Here is a 21,567-nt window from a genome sequence, read left to right as displayed (position 1 = left end):
AATGTTGAATAAAGGTGGGGAACCGGGCTTAATGGCGCCTAATAATTGATGCCCGTCAGACGCGACTACCGCTTGTCTAACAAAGGTGCACGCCGCTGCCTGATTTCCGAAGTAAATCCACAAAGGGCATCAATTATTAGGCGCCATTAAGGCCGGTTCCCCACCTTTATTCAACATTTAGTGTCATCGCAATACTGTCGATTATTTACCATCCACGAACTTGGTCATTGACAGAATTTACAAGAAATGGTTGGTCCTGATGAGAACCCCGCCATCAGGGGTTTGAAACGCGTTGACCTGAACTAAAACTGACTGGACTCTTTTGTCAACTATAAATAATGATTAATGACTGATTCTCCTTCTCTTATAATATGAATTTATGTTTGACTTAATAAAACTGAAAATCTTTTTGACTAGGAAAATAATATCAGTTATAGGTTTTCTCTACTTCAGTTGACAAAAGGCCTTATTATTTTTGTTTCCTTGTATAGTTGTGTGAATGAAGTATGAATGCTTTTCGTTGGATGTTTAATAATTGTATATTGTAAATATGTATATAGCTGTTGTTTTGATATGTGCAATTTTCTAATTACGTATATATGCACACCTAAGTTTTGATATGGTTTAAATTGCAATGTTCAACTAGTGAATTAAATAAAAAACTGAATTATTGACTAGTGACTAAAAAACTGACTTTGCGTTTGTTTCACAAAGGTCTTTCTTTGACGGTTTTTTGAAGTTTATCCAGTATTGGCAATTGTTTTGTTTGTTTGGGAGAGTTTGGATGTCAGGAGGGACTTAGCAGCCAGGTGTCTCCGCTTTGTTGAGGTTGATCTTCACCCATGGCATCTGCAGTCAGGAGCAGCGATGCTGTTTGACTTAGACTGCTGACACTCTTGGGTGGACGGTCGCCTGGGGAAGCGTTGGGATGATCCATGGTTTGCGTTTACTGCGGCTTATGTTCGATTCTCCCATGAGACTGTATCCAGGGACGCCGGTTGACGCTCACCTGGGGAAGCGTTGGGATGAGACTTGGTTTGCGCTTGCTGCGGCTTACTCTTGGTTCTCCCTTGAGGTGGTTCTCCCTTGAGGCTGTATCCAGGGACGCCGGTTGACGCTCACCTGGGGAAGCGATGGGATGAGACTCGGTTTGCGCTTGCTGCTGCTTACTTTTGGTTCTCCCTTGAAGCTGTATCCAGGGACACCGATTGACGCTCACCTGGGGAGGCGTTGGGATGAGACTCGGTTTGCGCTTGCTGTGGCTTACTCTTGGTTCTCCCTTGGTGCTGTCTCCAGGGTCGTCGGTCCACCTTGGTGGCTGTCTGGTGTGTCAGGGTGTGCTCTTGGCTTGCTGTGAGTCCCCAGGCTTCTCCTTTTGTTGGTCTGTTCAGCCCACCTGTGTTCATCCGGTCTTCGGGGTGACAGGGCTGTCACTCTCTTTTTCTTCGAAGGCGTTGCGCTTGGACCTCGAGGCGGCGCCGGCGCCGGATTCTGCCTTCATTTCGGGGTGCTTGTCGGGACTGGTCAATTGGGGTGGCATGCTCCTTGCTTGCTGGGCAATGTGACGTCCGGCCACGTGTCGCCAGTTGTCGGAGTGCCTGCCGCTGTGGCAGCCTGCCACATGGAGTGTATGACTCTTCTCACGCTTGTCACGGGTCACTGCCGACTCCGTCCGGAGGTGGTGCGAGGGAGGACACTGTGTTGCCTTTGACCCACTGCAGGGCTTCGATGGGGTGGTGGAGACGTGGATGCTCTCCTACCTGCATTCAGCAGTGCTTCTTTGTGGAGATGTCTCTGTCTCCTGGGTGCTCGCCCGTTTGTCAGGTTCACTGGCGCTGCCTTCTGCGCGCATTTGACTTAGCGCGCTCCGTCTTCTCCTTGGCACTTTCTTCGCTGGGACCTTCCTCTTCCTGCGCACTTCTGGTTTCGTGCCCTCGGATATCTTCTCGGGCTGATACTCAGTGAGCCTTTTCTGTGTGTGGCTGCTTGGCTCTCTTTGCTGAGAACTTAAGATTCTCCCCTTCATTTGGAGCCTTTTAGTTCAATGCAGGGGCACTGCTGGATTGAGTCCTTGACTGCCTGTCTTTCTTCTGCTGAGTGTGGCTGCTGGGCTCATTCAGTTAACATATTTGTGAGGCAGAGTTTTGGTGGCCTGGCAGTGCTCTCTTCACATTCACCTTTGGCCCTGTCAGCCTTTAGTGTTGCTGGCGTTTTCTTGCTTGTTGGTCCTGTTTTTTTCTTTCTCTCTTTTTTTTTTTTTTACTGGTGCAGTAATTGTTAGGTGGCAGTGTCGCACCATTCATAGGCCCAGGCTGCTTCGCTGATGCTGTGGGCCTAGCGGGACATCGAGGACTTTGGTGCTTCACCGAGAGACATCTCTGGGCGGCGCCTCGTAGAAGGGGGTCGGGAGACTTCGAACCCTTGAGCCACGGGTCTTTCACAACAGGTATGGACCCTCCTGGTGTATTGTTAATGCTGTGCACTCTTCTTGTCGGGGCTGGCTTTTGAATAGCAGTCTCTTTAAAACTTGTGGTGTTCCATCGAGGAGGGGTCACTGCAGCTGCTCTTGAGTGCCTCTCTGTTCCTTGTTTGCCAAGCTGCATCTGGCAGTCCTTTTGCTAATCCACTCCCTGACGGGGCTGCTGCATATGCAGGGATTTCCTCGGTGTGTCGGTGTGGGCGCACTGTAGCCACGCTGCCCCCGGATGGCACCACAGGCCTTCTCTCCACAGGCCGTATCGGACGCTGAGAACTATGCTGGGGTGAGATGCCCTTGCGGGCCGGTGGCAACTCTCTTTGCAGTCTCTTTACACTGGTCTTCCCGTAAGTGGTGATCCTTGTTTCTTCGCCGAGAGGGTTAACGAAACGGACGCTACGCACTTCGGGCAGCGAGCAGCCTCGCACTAACATGCAGCCCTCTCTCCTCGTTTCATCATGTGCTCAGGGTGCTGTCCCCTTACGTTAGGGCCGCGGCCGTCGTACCTTTAGCTCCAGGCTTTGGAGGTGGATGACCACGCCGGTGGAGGGTCCTCGCTGTCAGGGTGCGCACCGATCTGGCGGCCGGTAGCCTTCTCACTCCTGCGCATACTGCAAGTGCCGGGTGCCGCTTTACACCTGTGCGGTTGGGCAGCTTGTCTAAGGATTGCAGGGGAGAGGCCCGGGACCTTTGGGGGAGCAGGTGGCCGCCAGTAGCATTGCCGGAATATTCCTTCACCGGCAGGTGGGGGCGCAGCTGGATTTGATGGGTGCACTGCGGCTCTCTTGCTGGGGACGGCTGGTGGCAGGCGGGCAACTAGAGCCAAATTTCGGGGGGGGGGGGGGGGTGTTGAAAATATTTCGGGGGGGGGCTAATTCTTCCAAACATAGACAGAGTGGCTGTAAGAAGGGGCGATCACAAAAGCCTCATTTACACGTAAATGGTCTTTTAAAGACCTGTTAAGTACTCGGGTGCGGCTGCAATTAAATGCTCGCCAGCCCGCAAAGCTGTCTCCGGCCGGGCTGACACACACGACGGGTGTGGGGCTGAAGCCTCGTGAGCCCAATGAGTGTTGTGCGCCTGGCTGGTGGTGAGGTTTATTTTGCTGCGTTGTGACAGGGTCGTAGGCTATCTAGCCGCTGCGGGCCTTTTGCTGCACTTGCATGGGACATGCCTGCTGGAGCAGCGTGGTGTTCTGGCTTGCTGCCTGGTTCTATTCACGTTGGGCAGCCTCGCCGGATTCTCGGCTTTCGGGTTTTGTGACAGTGCTTTTACCCCTGGCTCGTCGACCTGCTGTGACAGTTCGTCACTGCCGGGTAGCCTCTGGCTCTATGGTCAAGGTAACTGGGCGTAGTAGCGGGGTTCACTCTTACCCCAGGACCGCCCGTTCACTACCTTCCCCTTCTGGCATCAGGGATATTGAGGCACAGCTGGACTCCAATTGTCGCTCCATGGGCTGCCGACAATGGCGTTCTGCCAGCTCACCTCGTCCGGTGTTGGTGGCCTTGGATATCGCAGCGGGGGCGCCGTCTCTCAGGCACATTTCCTTTTCTTCCTCCATGAGGGACAATGAGGTGCTGGGCTACGGGCACGCGGGGTCCACTACCTGCCTCGTCGCCAGTGTAGTGTTGGGCCTCAGGCCCACATCATATAAATAATGGACACCGACTTCAGGAGGGTTAGTGTAATAACTGGCCTCAAGCACGTGCACCCAGGCCGTTTTATTGACGGGGCCACGTCACTCGTGGCACCCGTGATGGATGGGTGTGGGGGTGCAGTGCGTCCAGCCCTCGAGGGAGTGGCTGGGGTTACAGCTTCCTGCGGAGCACGAGAACGGCTCCCGCAGGACACTACAGTGAGCAGGGTGCTTTGTTGTGTTTGTGATGGAGTACTTTTTCCACCAAACCCTAAATCAGGCTCTTAAGGCAGCGGCTTTGAGGAAAATCCCATTCTCACAGTTTTGACCTTCTACTCTGCCCCTTCAATCATTTTTAAAAGTCCACTTACACAGGTGCGTACTTATGGCACTACACTGCCGCCGAAGTCTCAGGATTGTGGAATGTGCGGACATTCTGGAAGTGGGACATCACCTTAACAAAACATGCCTCACACGTATACTACACTTCATTTGACAAACCTGCCTATCAACAATTCACCTGGTTACTAATCAGATTGCTACGATATATTCCAAGGAGTCCAAAATAAGTATGCAGCAAGCTCACTGTACACACAAGCATAGTCCAAACCACATGGTGGTATTTATTTATTTGTATTTATTTGTTAAGCTTGTAAAGCGCAACAGCTACCCAAAAAGGATTTCCCGGCGCTGGAAATGTCACAAAGTGGAAAGTAGAAAGCCCCGAGGGTACTCAGCTACTGATTGAAAAGCCAGGTTTTAATGACCTTGAGGAAACGAACATAGGAGTTCTCAGAGCGAATGTCTAGAGGGAGGGAATTCCAGAGTTTGGGTCCCAAATAAGAAAAGGACCTGCCACCCATCCTAGACAGTCTAAACTTGGGCACAGCAAAAAGTTTTTGAAAGGAAGAACGGAGAGAAGGTGACGGGGAGTAGATTTTAACAAGAGTTTGCAAGTAGGTGGGAGCTTTGCCCATCCTGATTTTTTGCATATAACTTAGCGCTTTGAATTTCACCCGGCTGTCCACCTTCAGCCAGTGAAGATCGCGAAAGCGTCCTGTTATGTGATCTGTTTTGCGACCACCGCAGAGCAAACGAGCAGCAGCATTCTGCACTAGCTGGAGGCGTCTGGTGACCGCCTTGGTCGCCCCCAGGTAGAGTATGTTACCGTAATCCAGCCGGGAGGTGACCAAGGCGTTCACCACAGATCTCCTGGTGTCATATGGCAGCATCCAAAGAATCTTCCTTAGCCAACGCAGAATGACAAAACAGATGGAGGACACTTTATTGGCCTGGCATTGCAATGTCAGACCCTTGTCTATGATCATCCCCAAGTTACGCACATGCTCCAATGGTAGTGGGAGCGGGTCCAACTCAGAGGGCCAGTGCCTGGAACTCCAGAGGTCGTGTTTTTGACCAAGGACCAGGACCTCAGTCTTCCCTCCATTCAGTTTGAGTAGATTTAAGTTCATCCAATTGGATATCTCCCCTAGACCAGTCTGAAGAAGGGAAGTAGAGGCCTGGTCAGATTGGGACAGGGAGAAAACAATTTGCGAGTCGTCGGCATAGGTGAACAAGGTAAGCCCGGCCGCTCGGCAATGTAAGCCAAGGGGGTGAGAAAAAATTTGGAATGAACGATCAGTCAGGAAGGAGGCCAACCAATCCAGAGCAGGTCCACCAATGCCAATGTTGGCCAGGGAACGAAGGAGAATATTATGGAAGACAGTGTCGAAAGCTGCACTGAGATCAAGTAATATCAGTGCAGCTGTATCACCCCTGTCTAGCAAGGAACGAAGATTCTCCGTGACGCCGAGGAGCGTGGTTTCGGTGGAGAAACCGGGGCGAAAACCCGACTGGGAGGGATAACAAACAAGCATTGGCAAAGCCAATAGCAAAGCCAATAGCTCCTGCCTATGCTAGAGCTATTGGATTTGGCTATGTTTTTTAGCTATGATTTATACCACACCCCCAATTGGATAGGCCACACCCCTTAAAGAGGTTTACCGCGTCCTTTTTAGAGAACTCTCATTTTTTTCATCACTGAAGCCCTGCCTTCAATCCTGAATGTATCTCTCCATCGTTTGAAAACACACCATTTTTAAATCTGGAATCGAAGGGAGAAATCTTTGTCTGAATAGCTCATTGAGTTCAACCCTTGCCAATGAAGTATGCAGTGAGCTTAGTTTGAATCTTGGTAAGGCTGACATAGCCTTCCATCTTTCCAGTTTCATGAATTAATCCCGATAAATTTGCTAATAGTAACACTTGTTATTTACAGTGCTCAGAACTCTAGATGTAGCTCGTTGTAAAAGCGGGTTACTAACATTACTATCTTTATTATTTGGATTATTATTATCTTTGTTGGTTTAAGTTGTGGTTTATTTTCTTACATATTGTAGTGTACACTGCCAATAAAGTAGTTTTTAAGGCTGTGTGGTGTGCTGTTCGTCCTGACTGCTGTCTGCTCCCTTTCCAGGATTTAACTGGGGCAGACAGTAGGACCGGGCGCCAGAATAAAAGTCTCCCCCTCTCATGAATTAGACAGGTAAAAAACGTGACCCATGTTTCAGATTGGGACAGATTTTAACTTGTTAAGACACGTGGAATGGCAGACCGCATGGATGCTGCAGATAATGTTTCTTTTAGAATAAGGGAAATCACAGTTAAAACAGGGACCCTAAAACAGGCCCTCAAATAGCCACAAAACCGGCCCACACACCGACCTTTCAGACCAGTCCCTGCCTGTTTGCCCCATAGGCCAAGCTGACCCTGTCCCTTTCATATAATGTGATCTTCAGCGTCAGCGGCATCTTTTTTTTTTCCCCCGCATACAGAAAGAGGTCTGTAAAATGTTTAATAAAATAATTATACTAGAGGGCAACACAAGGTGTTCCTTGTGCAGTAAAATATTTAATAAAATAATTATACCAGAGGGCAACACAAGGTGTTCCTTATGCAATATCAGTCTTATTTCTAGCTAAATCCCCCGTGGGCGTTCCTGTACTACTGTCCATGTGTTTAATTATTTTTGGGACCATTCAATATAGCACTATTTTGGAGTCACCCTATTCTTTCTAGACCCTACACAGTAGACTATGAAGACAGACCACATCAAATGTTGTCAAGAGAGCACAGAAAAACAGAATGATCAGATTACCTTTATTACCCACTCAAAGGGAGTATCGAGGCTATAGGTGTTGCCTCTATTTCATTTTGCTTCTGCAATTCAGAGTAGACATAATCTAGAAAATCATAAGGAAATTCTCTACTTGAAAGATTTATTGTTTTTTATATGTGACAGGGCTGGTGGTGACCTGGCTACATGGACTCTAGGATGGCAGCATCTCTCAAATCTGTGTGCCCCTTCAGTTTTCATACTTCCTCGACTGCCCTAGAATTGAGTTTATGCCTCTGTGCTTCTCACTTTTTCGTGAGGTGTCGCCGGGACACCTCCTGGTGAGGTAGCTGTTTGCGCTATATAAACTTCAGTATTATTATTTTGCTCAAGTCGCTTGTGCAGCAGTGGAGAGCCAGTGGATGTTGGCTCGTGTGGTCTATGCATATTGTGAGATGTGAATTCCCCCTTCCTGATGTTCAGAGGCAAGACAGTGACAACAATCCACTGCAGATGCAGCGTATGAGTCCTACTCCTTTGAGAGGAACGAATGGAAGAGCAGCAGCAGGCACGTTAGCTCAGCTGCTAGGCCAGCAAAGGGAAACTGGACTGGAGGATGAGAGAAGTTTGTGGTAGACTCGAGATACATGATCCTTGTCATCCTCCCCCTGGAGGGCTAATGGTACAAGGCTGTTGGTGTGGTCAGGGCATGAGGTGACTACCCCTGAGACTCAGTGAATTGACAAGTGCTGTACATATGGCACACCTGCTTCAAGCGCATAGACTACTCCCTTTTCACAACTCCCTCTCTATTTTAGCTTTCAGGCATCTGGTGACTCCCAATGATCAATCAATCAATCAATCAGAGCATTTATATAGCGCACTACTCACCCGGAGGGTCTCAAGGCGCTGGGGGGAGGGGGTCCGCTACTACTCGAACAGCCAGGTCTTGAGCTGCTTCCTGAAGGCAAGGTGGTCCTGGGTCAGGCGGAGGTGGGTCGGAAGGGAGTTCCAAGTCTTGGCGGCCAGGTAGGAGAAGGACCTTCCTCCTGTGGTGGCTCTTCGGATGCGGGGGACGGCGGCGAGGGCGTGGCAGGTCGAACGCAGCTGGCGTTTGGGAGCGTAGAAGTTGAGGCGACTGTTGAGGTATCCTGGTCCTCGGTTGTGTAGGGCTTTGTGTGCGTGGGTGAGGAGCCGGAAGGTGATTCTCTTGTTGACCGGGAGCCAGTGCAGGTCTCTCAGGTGTCCGGAGATGTGGCTGCGGCGGGGGATGTCCAGGATGAGTCGTGCTGAGGTGTTCTGGATCCGCTGGAGTCTTTTCTGGAGTTTGGCGGTGGTTCCAGCGTAGAGGGAGTTGCCGTAGTCCAGACGGCTGGTGACGAGGGCCTGGGTGACCGTCTTCCTGGTCTCGGTGGGGATCCATCGGAAGATCTTTCGAAGCATGCGCAGGATGTTGAAGCATGACGAGGAGACGGCGTTGACTTGTCTGGTCATGGAGAGGGAGGAGTCCAGGATGAAGCCCAGGTTGCGTGCGTGGTCTGTTGGTTTGGGTGCGCTGCCCAGGGCGGGGGGCCACCAGGAGTCGTCCCAGGCGGAGGGTGAGGATCCCAGGATGAGGACTTCCGTCTTGTCTGAGTTCAGTTTCAGGCGGCTGTTCGACATCCATTTGGCTACGTCTGTCATCCCTTCGTGTAGGTTGGCTCTGGCGGTGGCGTGGTCGTCGGTGAGGGAGAGGATCAGCTGGGTGTCGTCGGCGTAGGAGATGATGTTCAGGTTGTGCTGGCGTGCGATGTCTGCGAGGGGGCTCATGTAGACGTTGAAGAGTGTTGGGCTGAGCGAGGAGCCCTGAGGAACGCCGCAGATGACTTCGGTGGCTTCCGATCTGAACGGGGGGAGGCGGACTCTCTGTGTCCTTCCGGCGAGGAAGGAGGTGATCCACTCCAGTGCCTTCTCCTGGATTCCGACGTTGCTGAGGCGCTGTACTAGGGTACGGTGGCAGACAGTGTCGAAGGCCGCGGAGAGGTCCAGGAGGATGAGGGCCGCTGTTTCTCCGTTGTCGAGCAGGGCTCGGATGTCATCGGTGGCTGCGATCAGGGCGGTCTCGGTGCTGTGGTTGGCCCGGAAGCCAGACTGCGAGTGGTCGAGGGAGCCGTTCGTCTCGAGGAAGGCGGCCAGTTGCTTGTTGACGGTCTTCTCGATGACTTTGGCCGGAAACGGGAGCAGCGAGATGGGACGGTAGTTCTTGAGGTCGGTTGGGTCTGCTGATGGTTTCTTGAGTAGAGCGCTGAGTTCGGCGTGCTTCCAGCTCTCCGGGAAGGTGGCGATGTCGAAGGAGGTGTTGATGATGTCCCGCAGGTGGGGTGCGATGACAGCGTCGGCCTTGTTGAAGACGTGATGAGGGCAGGGGTCTGTCGGAGATCCGGAGTGGATGGAGTTCATCGTGCGGATGGTGTCTTCGGTGCTGATCGGGGTCCAGGCGCGGATGGTGGTGGTGGGGGGCGGTGGTTCGGTCGTGGCGTGCGTAGGTTGAGTGCTGAAGCTGTTGTGTATGTCCGCGATCTTGTTGTGGAAGTAGGAGGCGAGGGAGTTGCAGAGGTCTTGCGAAGGGGTGATGTCGTTGTTTCCGGCGTTGGGGTTGGAGAGCTCTTTCACGATGTTGAAGAGTTCCTTGCTGTTGTGTGCGTTGTTGTCCAGTCGTTCCTTGAATGCGGTTTTCTTGGTGGCGTGGATCAGCTGGTGGTGTTTTCGGGTGGCGAGCTTGAGGGCAGTCATGTTGTCCGGTGTTGGGTCTCTGCGCCAGGTTTTCTCGATTGCTCTGCAGTTCTTCTTGGAGCTCTTGAGTTCGTCGTTGAACCATGGGGCTTTCTTGCTGCCGGGTCTGCTCGGCTGGGTCTTCAGAGGGGCGAGGTCGTCTGCGCAGTCAATGATGACTTGAATGCCTGCAAAGCAGCAACAGGGACGACATAGAGACTTTGTAAATATAAATAAAATGCTATGGGGAGCCAGCCTGGCCTTTGGGCACACTACAGGAATACAAGTAAGAGACTCAGGGCCTGATTACGGGGTTGGCGGTCCTGGAGCGGGCCGCCACTCCTGCTCCAGGACTGCCAAACTCACCACTGGCCGCCCGCCAGATTACAAGTAATCCTGTTCTGGCAGGGTTGTCCTTTAGCGTTCCCACGGTGGTTCCTGTTAAAAAGCCACCACAATGGAAACGCCAAAGCCCTTACCTGCACGGCAGCGATTGTAAGGTCCATACCATGCAGAAAAGGGGATGACTGCATGCAGGGGGGCACAACATGTGCCCCCTTGAAGGCACCCCTTGGCCCTGAGGCAAAAGGGGGACCTGTAGGGTCTTCTTTGTTTCCTCACTGCCACAGTTTTCATGGCGGCCTCACCGCCTTTAGAACTGTGGTGGTAAGGAAATTCCTAATATGCTTGGCAGTGCTGCAGTGGCACCACCAAGCATATCGTGGCTACAAGACTGCCTTGCCAACTACATAGATCGCGGTTCCCAGGCGTTTGCGGCGGTCCCATGGAGGTTTGAACGCCGTACTCTAAATAACAGCGGGCGAACCACTGGTGCAGGGGTCCCCAACTGCCACTACATCTCCACTGTGAGTTTGGTGGTGCAAAACTCAGGAGCAGTTTCGCCAGCTATGTGCTTCCTCCCGCCTGCAGAAAGACAAATATCTCTCTGCCCTGACAAGGCCTGAGAGGATTTTGATAGCTTCTCTCACTGAAAGCCCTTGACAAGCTGCATGCCATGGAGCTAAGGGTTACTGCCCATCATACTAAAATGAACTCTTTTGAATTGAGCATTACAGAATCTAAAAAAAGATTGGAAGTTGTGATGGAAGCTTAGAAAGGGTGTAAACACACATTACACCAATTAAAAAGAGACTTAAATACCTTCACATTTTATTTTTGTGCATGGATCTCCGTTATCTGCCTCAAAGACCAAGTGGACCACTGAAAATCCTATGTAAGGCCATCTGGATCCTAGGGTGGTCCTTTGTATACAAGGATGTAAAGTTGTTGGTGACACATAAATTATTCCTTGGTCAAGAAGTTCTTTCCAAGTTCAGAATAACTCACTAGACCTGGGTAAAGCAACAGAAATACATGTTTTTTTTTTTTTTTAACGGTAAAAGGCGAGAGAGGGGATTGTCATAATGACAACTTAACCCTGACATAATGTTGACACATATCATATGGTTATACCAAGTTGAATACCTATATTAAACTCACCCAGTATATGTCATTCATCCCCAGTGGGCAAACACATTAACTTGTGCATGTTCTTTTTGGAGAACAACCTCATAGAATGCACACTCATCATCATGTACAATTCTGCCCCAGTGGGCCAAGAATTATAACCATGGATAAATCATAATATCACTCATTTGTTAATTCCTCTTGGGGTAAGTATACTGCATAATCATTATTACTGTATTGGCCTACTCATAAACTGAGTGTGCTCTCTTCCTGCAGCTTTCCAGATCTTGGGAAAGGAAGATAGTCAGCCACACTTATTGCACATAAAGCTCTCTGTGTGTACTCTCAACCGCCTGGCGGCAGGTCCTATGTAAAACAGACAAAAAATATAAACCTGTTAAAACCAATGTTTAGAATGTGAGTCGGAAAACAGTTAATTGAAGATTTAACACTATATAAAAAAAAATTGCTGTAAGTCATATCACAACACTGCAAAGGAGTAACCATTTGTATGGAAAGAAAAGGCAACCACACTAGAATTTAAACTAAACGAGATATCACATCCCTAGCTGGTGCTACCCAACCAAAGACGATACAATTTTAATCTCCTACATGTATAGACAGTTCATTGTCGGAGTTCAAACCATTTGGTATCTTTGTATCCAACTCTAAAATGTACCTAGATTCCTGCTGGTGCAATTGTCTCACCCTGTCCCCCCTCTATGGAATTTTCTGTATGCGGTCAATGGCAAAAAAAGGTCAAAGATTCCTATTACTCTTATGTTTCTCATCAAAATGTTGTGCCACCCAGTACTGTTTATCCTTATTCTAGATAGCTCTCATGTGTTCCAGTATTCTCTTTTTCACTGGAAACATGGTGCTGCCCACATATCATTTCTCACAAGGGCACATGAGAACATACACTCAATAGTCTGACATACAGGACAGATGTTTGTCAATTGATCCATATGTGTTCGTTATTGATGAAAATACCTGCTTAACATTTTTACTGTATTTACAAGCTTTACAGGGAGTGCATGTGAAAAAGCCTCTCGCGTTACTAGTAGCAGGTTTGCTGTTACATAGTTCACTCTTGCAAATGTTATAGCTCAGAGTGGGGCTCTTGCTGAAGGATATTTTAGGACTTTCCTCCAAGATATCTACTAATGTTATCTCTGTTCTAAGGATCGCCCAATGTTTATTGAGGCTTCTTCTCATATCAACTGCCATGTTATTATACATAGTAATAAACCTCAAAGTTGGGGTTTGTGTAATTTCTGACTTACTACTGGATGTGAGTGCTACATCTCTGCCCACCTTTTTAGCTCTTTCTAGAGCCATATTAACAATAGACTCCCTGTAGCCTCTCTCCTTGAAACATTGTCACATAACTTTACATTCCTCCTTGTAACCTTCTTCCAAACTGCAGTTTCTACGTGCTCTTAGAAATTCCCCATATGGGATGCTATTAATAAGCATTTTAGAGTGGCTACTTTCTGCATGCAGAATACTATTACCTGCTGTACTCTTGCGGTGTAGTGTAGATGTTAGTCTGTTCCAAACTACCAAGATTTGGGTATCCGGGAATTTCACCTGGCTGTCACTGATGTGACCCTTAAACCTAAGGTTGTATGTGTATGTGTTAATATTCAGATCCGAAATGAGTGTAAGTGCCTGGTTCTGATGTCCTTTCCAAATAATGATTAAATCATCTATGTAGTGAGACCATAACACTATATGGGCTGCAAAGTCTGTGTTACTTCGGGACACCTGCTACTCCCACCACCCCATCATGAGGTTGGCATAACTGGGAGCAAAACAGGTGCCCATTGCAGTGCCTTGTTCTTGTCTGTAAGTTGCTTTATTGGAAAAAGATTTCCAAACAAAACTTGATCGTCAGTATCAACATTCCAGTATGAGGAAGATATATTAAAGTTAAAGGTCGAGACTACAAAACTTGTCTACAAGTCTGCACACCATCAGCATGTCTAATACTGGTGTACAGGTTGCTCACTTCCAAAGTAATCATAAGGAGACCTGGCTCCCACTGATTTTCTTGTATCTTACGTAGAAAGTCCTTACTGTCACATATGTATGACGGAAGAGATTGAACATACGGTCCTAAGAAAAAATCAACAAATGTGGAAGTATTTTACAAAAGAGATCCTATTGATGACACAATAGGTCTCCCCGGTGGTTTCTCCTGATTCGTATGTAACTTGGGTAGAAGATCAAGGCATGCCACCTTTGGGAATCTGTTCAATAAGAAAGAATATTCCTCCCATTTAATATATATACATATATATATATATATATATATATATACACACACACACACACACACACACACACACACACACACACACAAACTGTACATTAATTTGTAACGCCTTTCTGTTGCCTCTGATTTGATGATCTTATCACATGACATTAAAGGAACAGTCCACATTACATGAGGTAAAATATAGCACTTTCCTGTGTTCAGTTTCGCGCCTCACAATTTGGTTCACGGAGGTTTATTTTTTTATTTTCAGGATCTGTCTTACATTGAGGCTGTACTAGCAACAAAAAAAGGGAAGGACGAGAAAGTTGTAATAGCTCTTCTCAAAGATGCTGTCGAACTTCATTTTGCATCCCTTCGTGGAATTCCTCTGAGTGTGGAGTACTTTGAAAAGCTCAACCCCAGCTTCCTTGTTGATGTCGTGAAAGAATACCTAGTCTTCTGCCCCAAACAGGTAGGAAATATTTTTAAATTGCTATTTTTCCCTGAGGTTAAATTTAGAGGTATCTGCCACTGTGTCATTTATAGTTTACAAATGAGCAATATTCTTTATCAGTTCACATGTTTAGTTCATAAGCTGATTTTATATTTATTTTTTTGGTAGCCCAAGTCTCCTGGTCAACCTGTGTCTCCACTGCTGAAACAGGCGATTGCTATCTTAAATCCAGTGGTGACTGTAGCTCCTGCTATGATGGAACCTCTATTTTTCATGGCACAAGCCAAATATATGTCAGGTATGTACATTTAAAGAGATGTTTTAGTGTCTCCCATCAAATTCTGAGTAAGCACATTTTACCATACATTAGTAAGGCATGATTGTGACTTTGTTTAGTGTTCTCCTAAGGCCACAGCGTTGGATGTCTAGGTAGTTTTGCATTTTATGATCCTCACAATGATTTAAGATCTAATACCGGTGCTAAGTAGAAGCCATTTCAGTGGTCTCTGTATAACCTCAAGTTGATGTTTGGAATCAATCCTAATTTTACCTCTACAAAAAATGATTCTTCGATTCCCTTCAAAATGCTCTGTCGTGCTGAGAAAATGTTCCTTTTCACCTCTGTGTCTAGAATGGTGGGACATTTTGATGGATGCTTTGCTGATCACGACTATTTGCTTTGGAACCCACCCCGCTGTCCATTCAGACTACTTTCTACCCTTCTGTTTTCCTGGAAGATTCTTAAAACTGATCTCCTCATGCAGTTCTCTCTTGTCTCTAATCTCCTTTGCATTTTGTTGTGCAAGGTTTACACTTAAATTGTTTTGCACTGTGAGCAGTATAAATTCCAACAATATATAAAATGGATTAATTAAAAAGGCTGAACGATCTGTCTTTCCTTGAGTACCGCTGGTAAAGAACCATTAAATATATTAGGAAGGGCTACTGGGCTCCAGCTGTTAATTTATATTTTCACTCAGTAATCTATTTAAAACAAGCATTTATAAATGTAATAGGTTTAGTCTTGTCGAATCCTTGCCCAAAAACTGGGCAATGGTGAAGATATTTATGCCGAATTTTGGAGAGGATGCTTAAGCATGTGCACTAGCATACCTGTTACATATGTTTACTTTTGTGTTTCATCTTCTTGGCCCCTCTCTGAACTTTAATACATTCAAAATGATTTACATTTGCCCTTGGCACCAATTTTCTATATGGGCACACAGGATACCACAGATTCCCCCAATTGCGCAATGGTGAGCAACTGCCAGAGTTTACCACCATTGTGCTTGGACCATCATGTTGCTAGAAATGACCACCAATGTCCCTGGGCCAGCATGTGGCCAGAAATGACCACCATTGTGCCAGGGCCAGTGTGTTCCTAGAGGTTATGGCCATTGTGTCAGAGCCAGTATTTTACCAAAGATTACAACCATTGTGCCAGGTCCAGTGTGTTGCCAGATGTTACTACCATTGTACCAGAGTCAACATGTGGCCAGTTATTGCCATCATTGTGCCATGATCTGCATGATGCCTGGGATTACAGCCATTGTGCTAGGGTTTGCATGTTGCCAGGAATGGCTAGCAATGTGAAGGGGCCAGAATATTTCTAGGGATTACAACCATTGTAGCAGGCTCATCATGTTGTCAGGGTTTACCACCATAGTGCAAGGGCTGGCATCTTACCAGGAATTTCCACCATTGTGCCACGGCCAGCATCTTGCCAGAGATTATCACTACAGTGACAGGACCAACATTTTACCAAGAATTACCCCCTTTATACCAGGGCCAGAGTGTTGCCAGAAATCAAGATCATTGTATCATTGCCAATTTGTTGCTAGGGATTACCATTATTTGCCAGGACCATCTTGTTGCCAGGATCACCACCATTGTGCCAGAACCTGAATTGTACCATACATTATCACCAGTGTGCCAGAGCTAGTGTATTTCCAGAAATTACTACCATTGTGCCAGGGTCAGTATGTTGTCAGGTATTTCCCTCATTGTACCAGGGCTACTATTTTAGCAGAGATTTCCATCATTGTACAATGACCAGCATTTTACCAAGAGTTACCACCACTGTGCCAGGGTCAACATGTTGACAGAAAGCACCTTCATTGTTCCAGGACCTGCATGTTTCCAGGTATTACTATCAGTGCTTTCCACAAAAAAGACCTAGACCAAAATGGCACCTAACAAATAATTATTTTAATAGTGTATCTTGTGTTGGAAAACCATTCCAACTAACTCCCCTATTTTGATTGATGGGGTAGGAGATACACCTATATTGTGCCACGTTAAAAATAGCCCAATCCCTTTAAACAAACGTTGTGAGACACACTTCACACACCCATGTGTAAAACTAAAATAAAGAAAAAAGTGTATGTGAGCGAGATGGCACCTCACGGGCGAACCACCAACGGGAACCTGGCAGGTACTCACCAGGATTGCCCTGTTCTCATCATTGGCACCATCAAGCTCTAAAGAAAATGTGTCCAAAAACAAACAGTGTGTTTGTGAAAAGAATGCAGTGTAGAAAAACCACAAATAACACATACGGTGTCAAAACAACATATAAAACCGCAAACAACACGGATCTTTAGCTTTATTCTGTCTCTTTCGTGTTGGTTATGGACTCTAAAAAAGTAGGTATGGCTCCTACTTATCCCACCATACTCTACTTACTGCCGACATGTTTCATTGCCATTTCAAAGTTTTAGGAAATTTCTTTAGGGCAACACAAATTCCTGCCACTGCATCGGATAGATGTAGCCTTCACAACTATAAAACATACAAAACACACGAAAGTCACCCTGGCTTCTTAAAAACATCTAATTAGGTGCGGGTAAATCAGCCCAACTGACTCGTACCAGGCCGAGAGGGCAGGACCCTTTTTAAGGTGTATTCGAGACTCCCAATGTAAGTCGCTTCTGTATCCCTTCGGTATTTTTCACTGCAAGAGATAGAGCAACCATCATTAATGCCCCTTCTATTGAGCATTCTTACTTCACCGGAGTTCTTATTACAGATTATTTAGTGCGTTATGACCCCTGTTCCTTTAAAAAAAGTTTTTTCTCTATAGGCATATGCAGAAACTGCCTTTCACTGTTCTTGTACCACTCTTAACCGGACCCCCATCATGTCCGAGTACTCATTACACAAAGTGTACCCCCTCAATAATAAATCAACCAAGGGATCCTAAAGAATTCAATGTGACTCATCTTATCCTTAGCCGCACACTACCCCCTCTCCTTACCGATAGGGCACTGAGCATGCCGCGTTTCATCAGCCTCAATGTCTACCCGTAAACAGCACCCGTCTTTATTCCACTCGATAAGCGTATACGTCCCCACGTGATAAACGTCTGACGTGTGTATCAACGCCGAGAGGTACCGACATCTTAGAAGGGGACCAGACTTAGTCTCACAACGTTTGTTTAAAGGGATTGGGCTATTTTTAACGTGGCACAATATAGGTGTATCTCCTACCCCATCAATCAAAATAGGGGAGTTAGTTGGAACGGTTTTCCAACACAAGATACACTATTAAAATAATTATTTGTTAGGTGCCATTTTGGTCTAGGTCTTTTTTGTGGAAAGCATATATTGAGTGGAGGGCGACCTATGACCTTTATTCCCTCTAAAGCTCCTTGTTGTTGGCTATTACTATCAGTGCCCCATGACTACCAGGTTGCCAGTGAATGGCATCATTGTGTCTGGACCATTATTTTCCCAGGAATTGCCAACATTATGCTAGTATTTTGCCAAAATTACCTCCATTGTGCCAGGGCACCATGTTCCAGGGATTGGCACCATTGTGCCAGGGTCAGCATTTTCAAATTCATTAACATAGTTTTACTGCATTAAGCGTGTTGCCAAGGATTACCATCATTGTGCCAGGTGCAAGCGTGTTGTTTAGGATGACCACCATTGTGCTAGGTGCAAGCATGTTGCTGAGGATGACTACCATTGTGCCAGGGCCAGTATATTGACAGGGATTATCACCATTGTGCCAGGGCCCGTATTTTACCGGAAACTTCTACCACTGTGTCAGGGTCAGCATGTTGCCAGAGATTACCACCATTTTGTCTTTATTCTGAAAGATTATACCACCATTTTGCTACTGTGAGTATGTTTCCAGGGATTACTTACATTGTGGCACATGGCAGCATGTTGCAAGCTATTACCCCTTTCATGTTTTGACAAGCAGTTTACAAGGGATTCCCCCCAATCCGCCAAGTCAGCATGTTACCAGGGTTCCCACCATTTTACCAGACACACATAGAGATACATGGGCTCATAATTACCCTCACCTTATCTCGCCATTGATTTTAACATTGTCCAGTTGCTTGCAAATAAAGTCCTTATTTTTCCCAAGTTAAACCAGGACAATTTTTAACAAACTTATTATTTTTTCATGCACCTTCACTCACAACCTGCTCCACTGTAAACAGGTGTTGTAGCACACCCTGATGACGCTAGGTCATTAGGGTGGACCCCGATGATGAAGCATGTCACCACTAGGTGGTGAGTGAGGTTTTTTTTAACAAAAGGAGAATTTCTCACTTTTGTACAACCACACTTCCCATTAGGAATCAGTGATTCCACGTTGGTGGTACTCCTTTTTTGTTTCTAGCAATATTCCCACCATTTTACCCTGGCCAGCATAGTGCCAATTATTACCACCAATGTTCCAGGGACAGTATTTTACTGGGGAATGCTACTAGTGCCATGGTTAACACATTGAAAGGGATTACCACCATTGTGCCAGGACCAGGATGTTGCCAGGTATCACCACCAATGTGCCAGAGATAATCCTCACTGTATTACATCCAGCCTTTTACTAGATATTACAACTGCGGTGCTAGGACCAGCATGTTGCCAGGGATTACCACTTTCGTGCCAAGTCGAGCATGTTTACATAGATTGCCATTGTTGTGCCTGGCCTGCATTTTACTAGGAATAACACTGCTGTACCAAGGTCTGTATGTAGCCAGACATTACATCCACTGTGCCAAGGCCCATACTTTACCAGTAATTACCACCATTGTCCCAGGGCCAGCATGTTCTCAGGGATTGCCATCACAGTACCAGGTCCATCATAATGCCAGTTTACCAACATTGTGCAAAAGACAGCATTTAAAAAAGGTGTTACCACCATTGTGTCACTGTGAGCATGATGTCAGAGATTACCGCCATTGTGTCATGTACAATATATTGACATGGATTTCCACCAATTTGCCAGCCCGCATGTTGCCAGGGAGTATCACCATTGATCCAGAGCCAACATTTGACTAGGAATTACTACAATTGTGCCAAAGGCAAAATGTTGGACGGATTACCACCATTGTGCCATGACCAGGATGTTACCAGGAATCGCCACCAATGTGCCAGAGATAATCCCCACTATATTACATCCAGCCTTTTACTAGACATCACAACTGCTGTGCTAGGGCCGGCATGTTACCAGGGTTGCCACCATTTACCCTGGCCAGCATAGTGCCAGGGATTACCACCAATATTCCAGGGACAGCATTTTACTGGGGAATGCTTCCATTGTGCCATGGTTAACACGTTGGAAGGGATTACCACCATTTTGCCAGGACCAGGATTTTGCCGGGAATCGCCAACAATGTGCCAGAGATAATCCCCACTGTATTACATCCAGCCTTTTACTAGACATTACAACTATGGTGCTAGGGCCAGCATGTTGCCAGGGATTACCACTTTCGTGCCAAGTCGAGCATGTTTACATAGATTACCATTGTTGTGTCTGGCCTGCATTTTACTAGGAATAACACGGCTGTACCAGGGTCTGTATGTAGCCAGACATTACATCCAATGTGCCAGGGCCCATACTTTACCAGTAATGACCACCATTGTCCCAGGGCCAGCATGTTCTCAGGGATTACCATCACAGTGCCAGGGCCATCATAATGCCAGGTTACCAACAGTGTGCAAAAGACAGCATTTAAAAAAGGTGTTCGCACCATTTTGTCACTGTGAGCTTGATGTCAGAGATTACCGCCATTGTGTCATGTACAATATATTCACATAGATTACCACCAATTTGCCAGCCCAACATGTTGCCAGGCGGGATCACCATTGTTCCAGAGCCAACATTTGACTAGGAATTACTACAATTGTGCCAAAGTCAGAATGCTGGAAGGTATTGTCACCATTTTGCCAGGACCAAAATGTTACTAGGAATTGCCACCATTGTGCCAGCGCCTGTCTGTTTCTAGTGAATATCACCGTTATACCATTGCCTGCATGGTGCAGGGACTACAGCAAGTGTGCCAAGGCCTGCAGATGGCCATGAATTCTTTCTTTCAAAACTTTATTTCGATCGCGTGATCATAAAAGATATAAAAAATTATCACATCAATTTTAAAAAAGTCAGAATTATCATTATATCATTAGTGTAAATGCATTAAAGTTTAAGAAAAGATTAATAATCACAAATGTGTACAGATACATTGAAGAGAAAAAGTCTATCTAGAGTCTGCAGCCCTCTTTAACAATCGGGTTCGGGCATACCACATTGCAGATAGGAATTTTGCCAGAGCAAACACGATTGGTGGGGATAAATCAGTCTTTAAAACTCTGTATGCTGGTAGGAATGTTCTGAATCCCATGTTTTTGAGGAGGGGGACAAGCCAATATTTCCTGCTTTTCTGATAGGCTCGACAGAAGAAAACCATGTGCACATCGTTCTCCTTTGTGTGTGCACATGCAGGGCACATCTCTGCAGGAACCCGACAGGACCAGCCTGCAGTGAAAGAGCCCAACGGAAGGGTCCCGTACCTCCATTGCAGGAATAGTTTTCTGGTTAGCACCGGAGTCATGCCATCTAACACCCTTTCGAGATTGTACAAATCTTTGGTTTTTATAAAATGATGAGTCAGAGATCCTTCACGAGTGCTGTCCAGGGCTCGAAGGAGCATTTTGTCATAGTATGCTCTGGACAGCGCTTTCCTTTGTATCTTATTACTTGTACTTTCCGGATCTGACCATAGTTCTGGTAATCCTAGAATCTCGCAGGTTTTCTTGATATAATTTAACCAGGGCGTCTTAGTGGCATTGGGCAGAGATAAAAATTCCTGTAACTCATTTCTATAGGAAACGAGATCCTGGCTGCTCCAGAGGCGACGCCAAAAGGTTAATGGTTTGAGCCCTAATTCCTCCGTGATGGGCCTCAGGCCCAGATGCAATCTTAAAGGCAGGAGTGGAGTACTTGCGGGAAGGGCTGTCAACTGCCTAAGGAATTTATTTTCTGTAGTGAGCAATTTGGGTGATGGAATATGACCCCACAACTCTCCCCCATAAGTAACTCCTCCCCGCACCTGGGCTTTATAGATTTGGATTGCCGGGCTGAGTGGGCGATATGGCGACTTGCTCGCAAT

At 46.8% G+C, this 21,567-nt stretch overlaps 1 protein-coding gene across 1 annotated transcript in view; it reads left to right on the top strand.

Annotated features, from left to right (window-relative positions):
• Positions 1-21,567, top strand: part of TTC21A (tetratricopeptide repeat domain 21A) — a 465,179-nt gene that overhangs the window by 171,641 nt on the left and 271,971 nt on the right. The window contains exons 11-12 of the mRNA XM_078663200.1: positions 13,980-14,180; positions 14,331-14,460. Of these exons, the coding sequence (XP_078519326.1) occupies positions 13,980-14,180; positions 14,331-14,460 (331 nt within the window). The remainder of the gene's footprint in view (positions 1-13,979; positions 14,181-14,330; positions 14,461-21,567) is intronic.

Source organism: Lissotriton helveticus, chromosome 10 (assembly GCF_964261635.1).
Source record: "Lissotriton helveticus chromosome 10, aLisHel1.1, whole genome shotgun sequence".
In the NCBI taxonomy this organism is placed as follows: Eukaryota; Metazoa; Chordata; class Amphibia; order Caudata; family Salamandridae; genus Lissotriton; species Lissotriton helveticus.
This window is presented reverse-complemented; position numbering and strand designations above follow the sequence as displayed.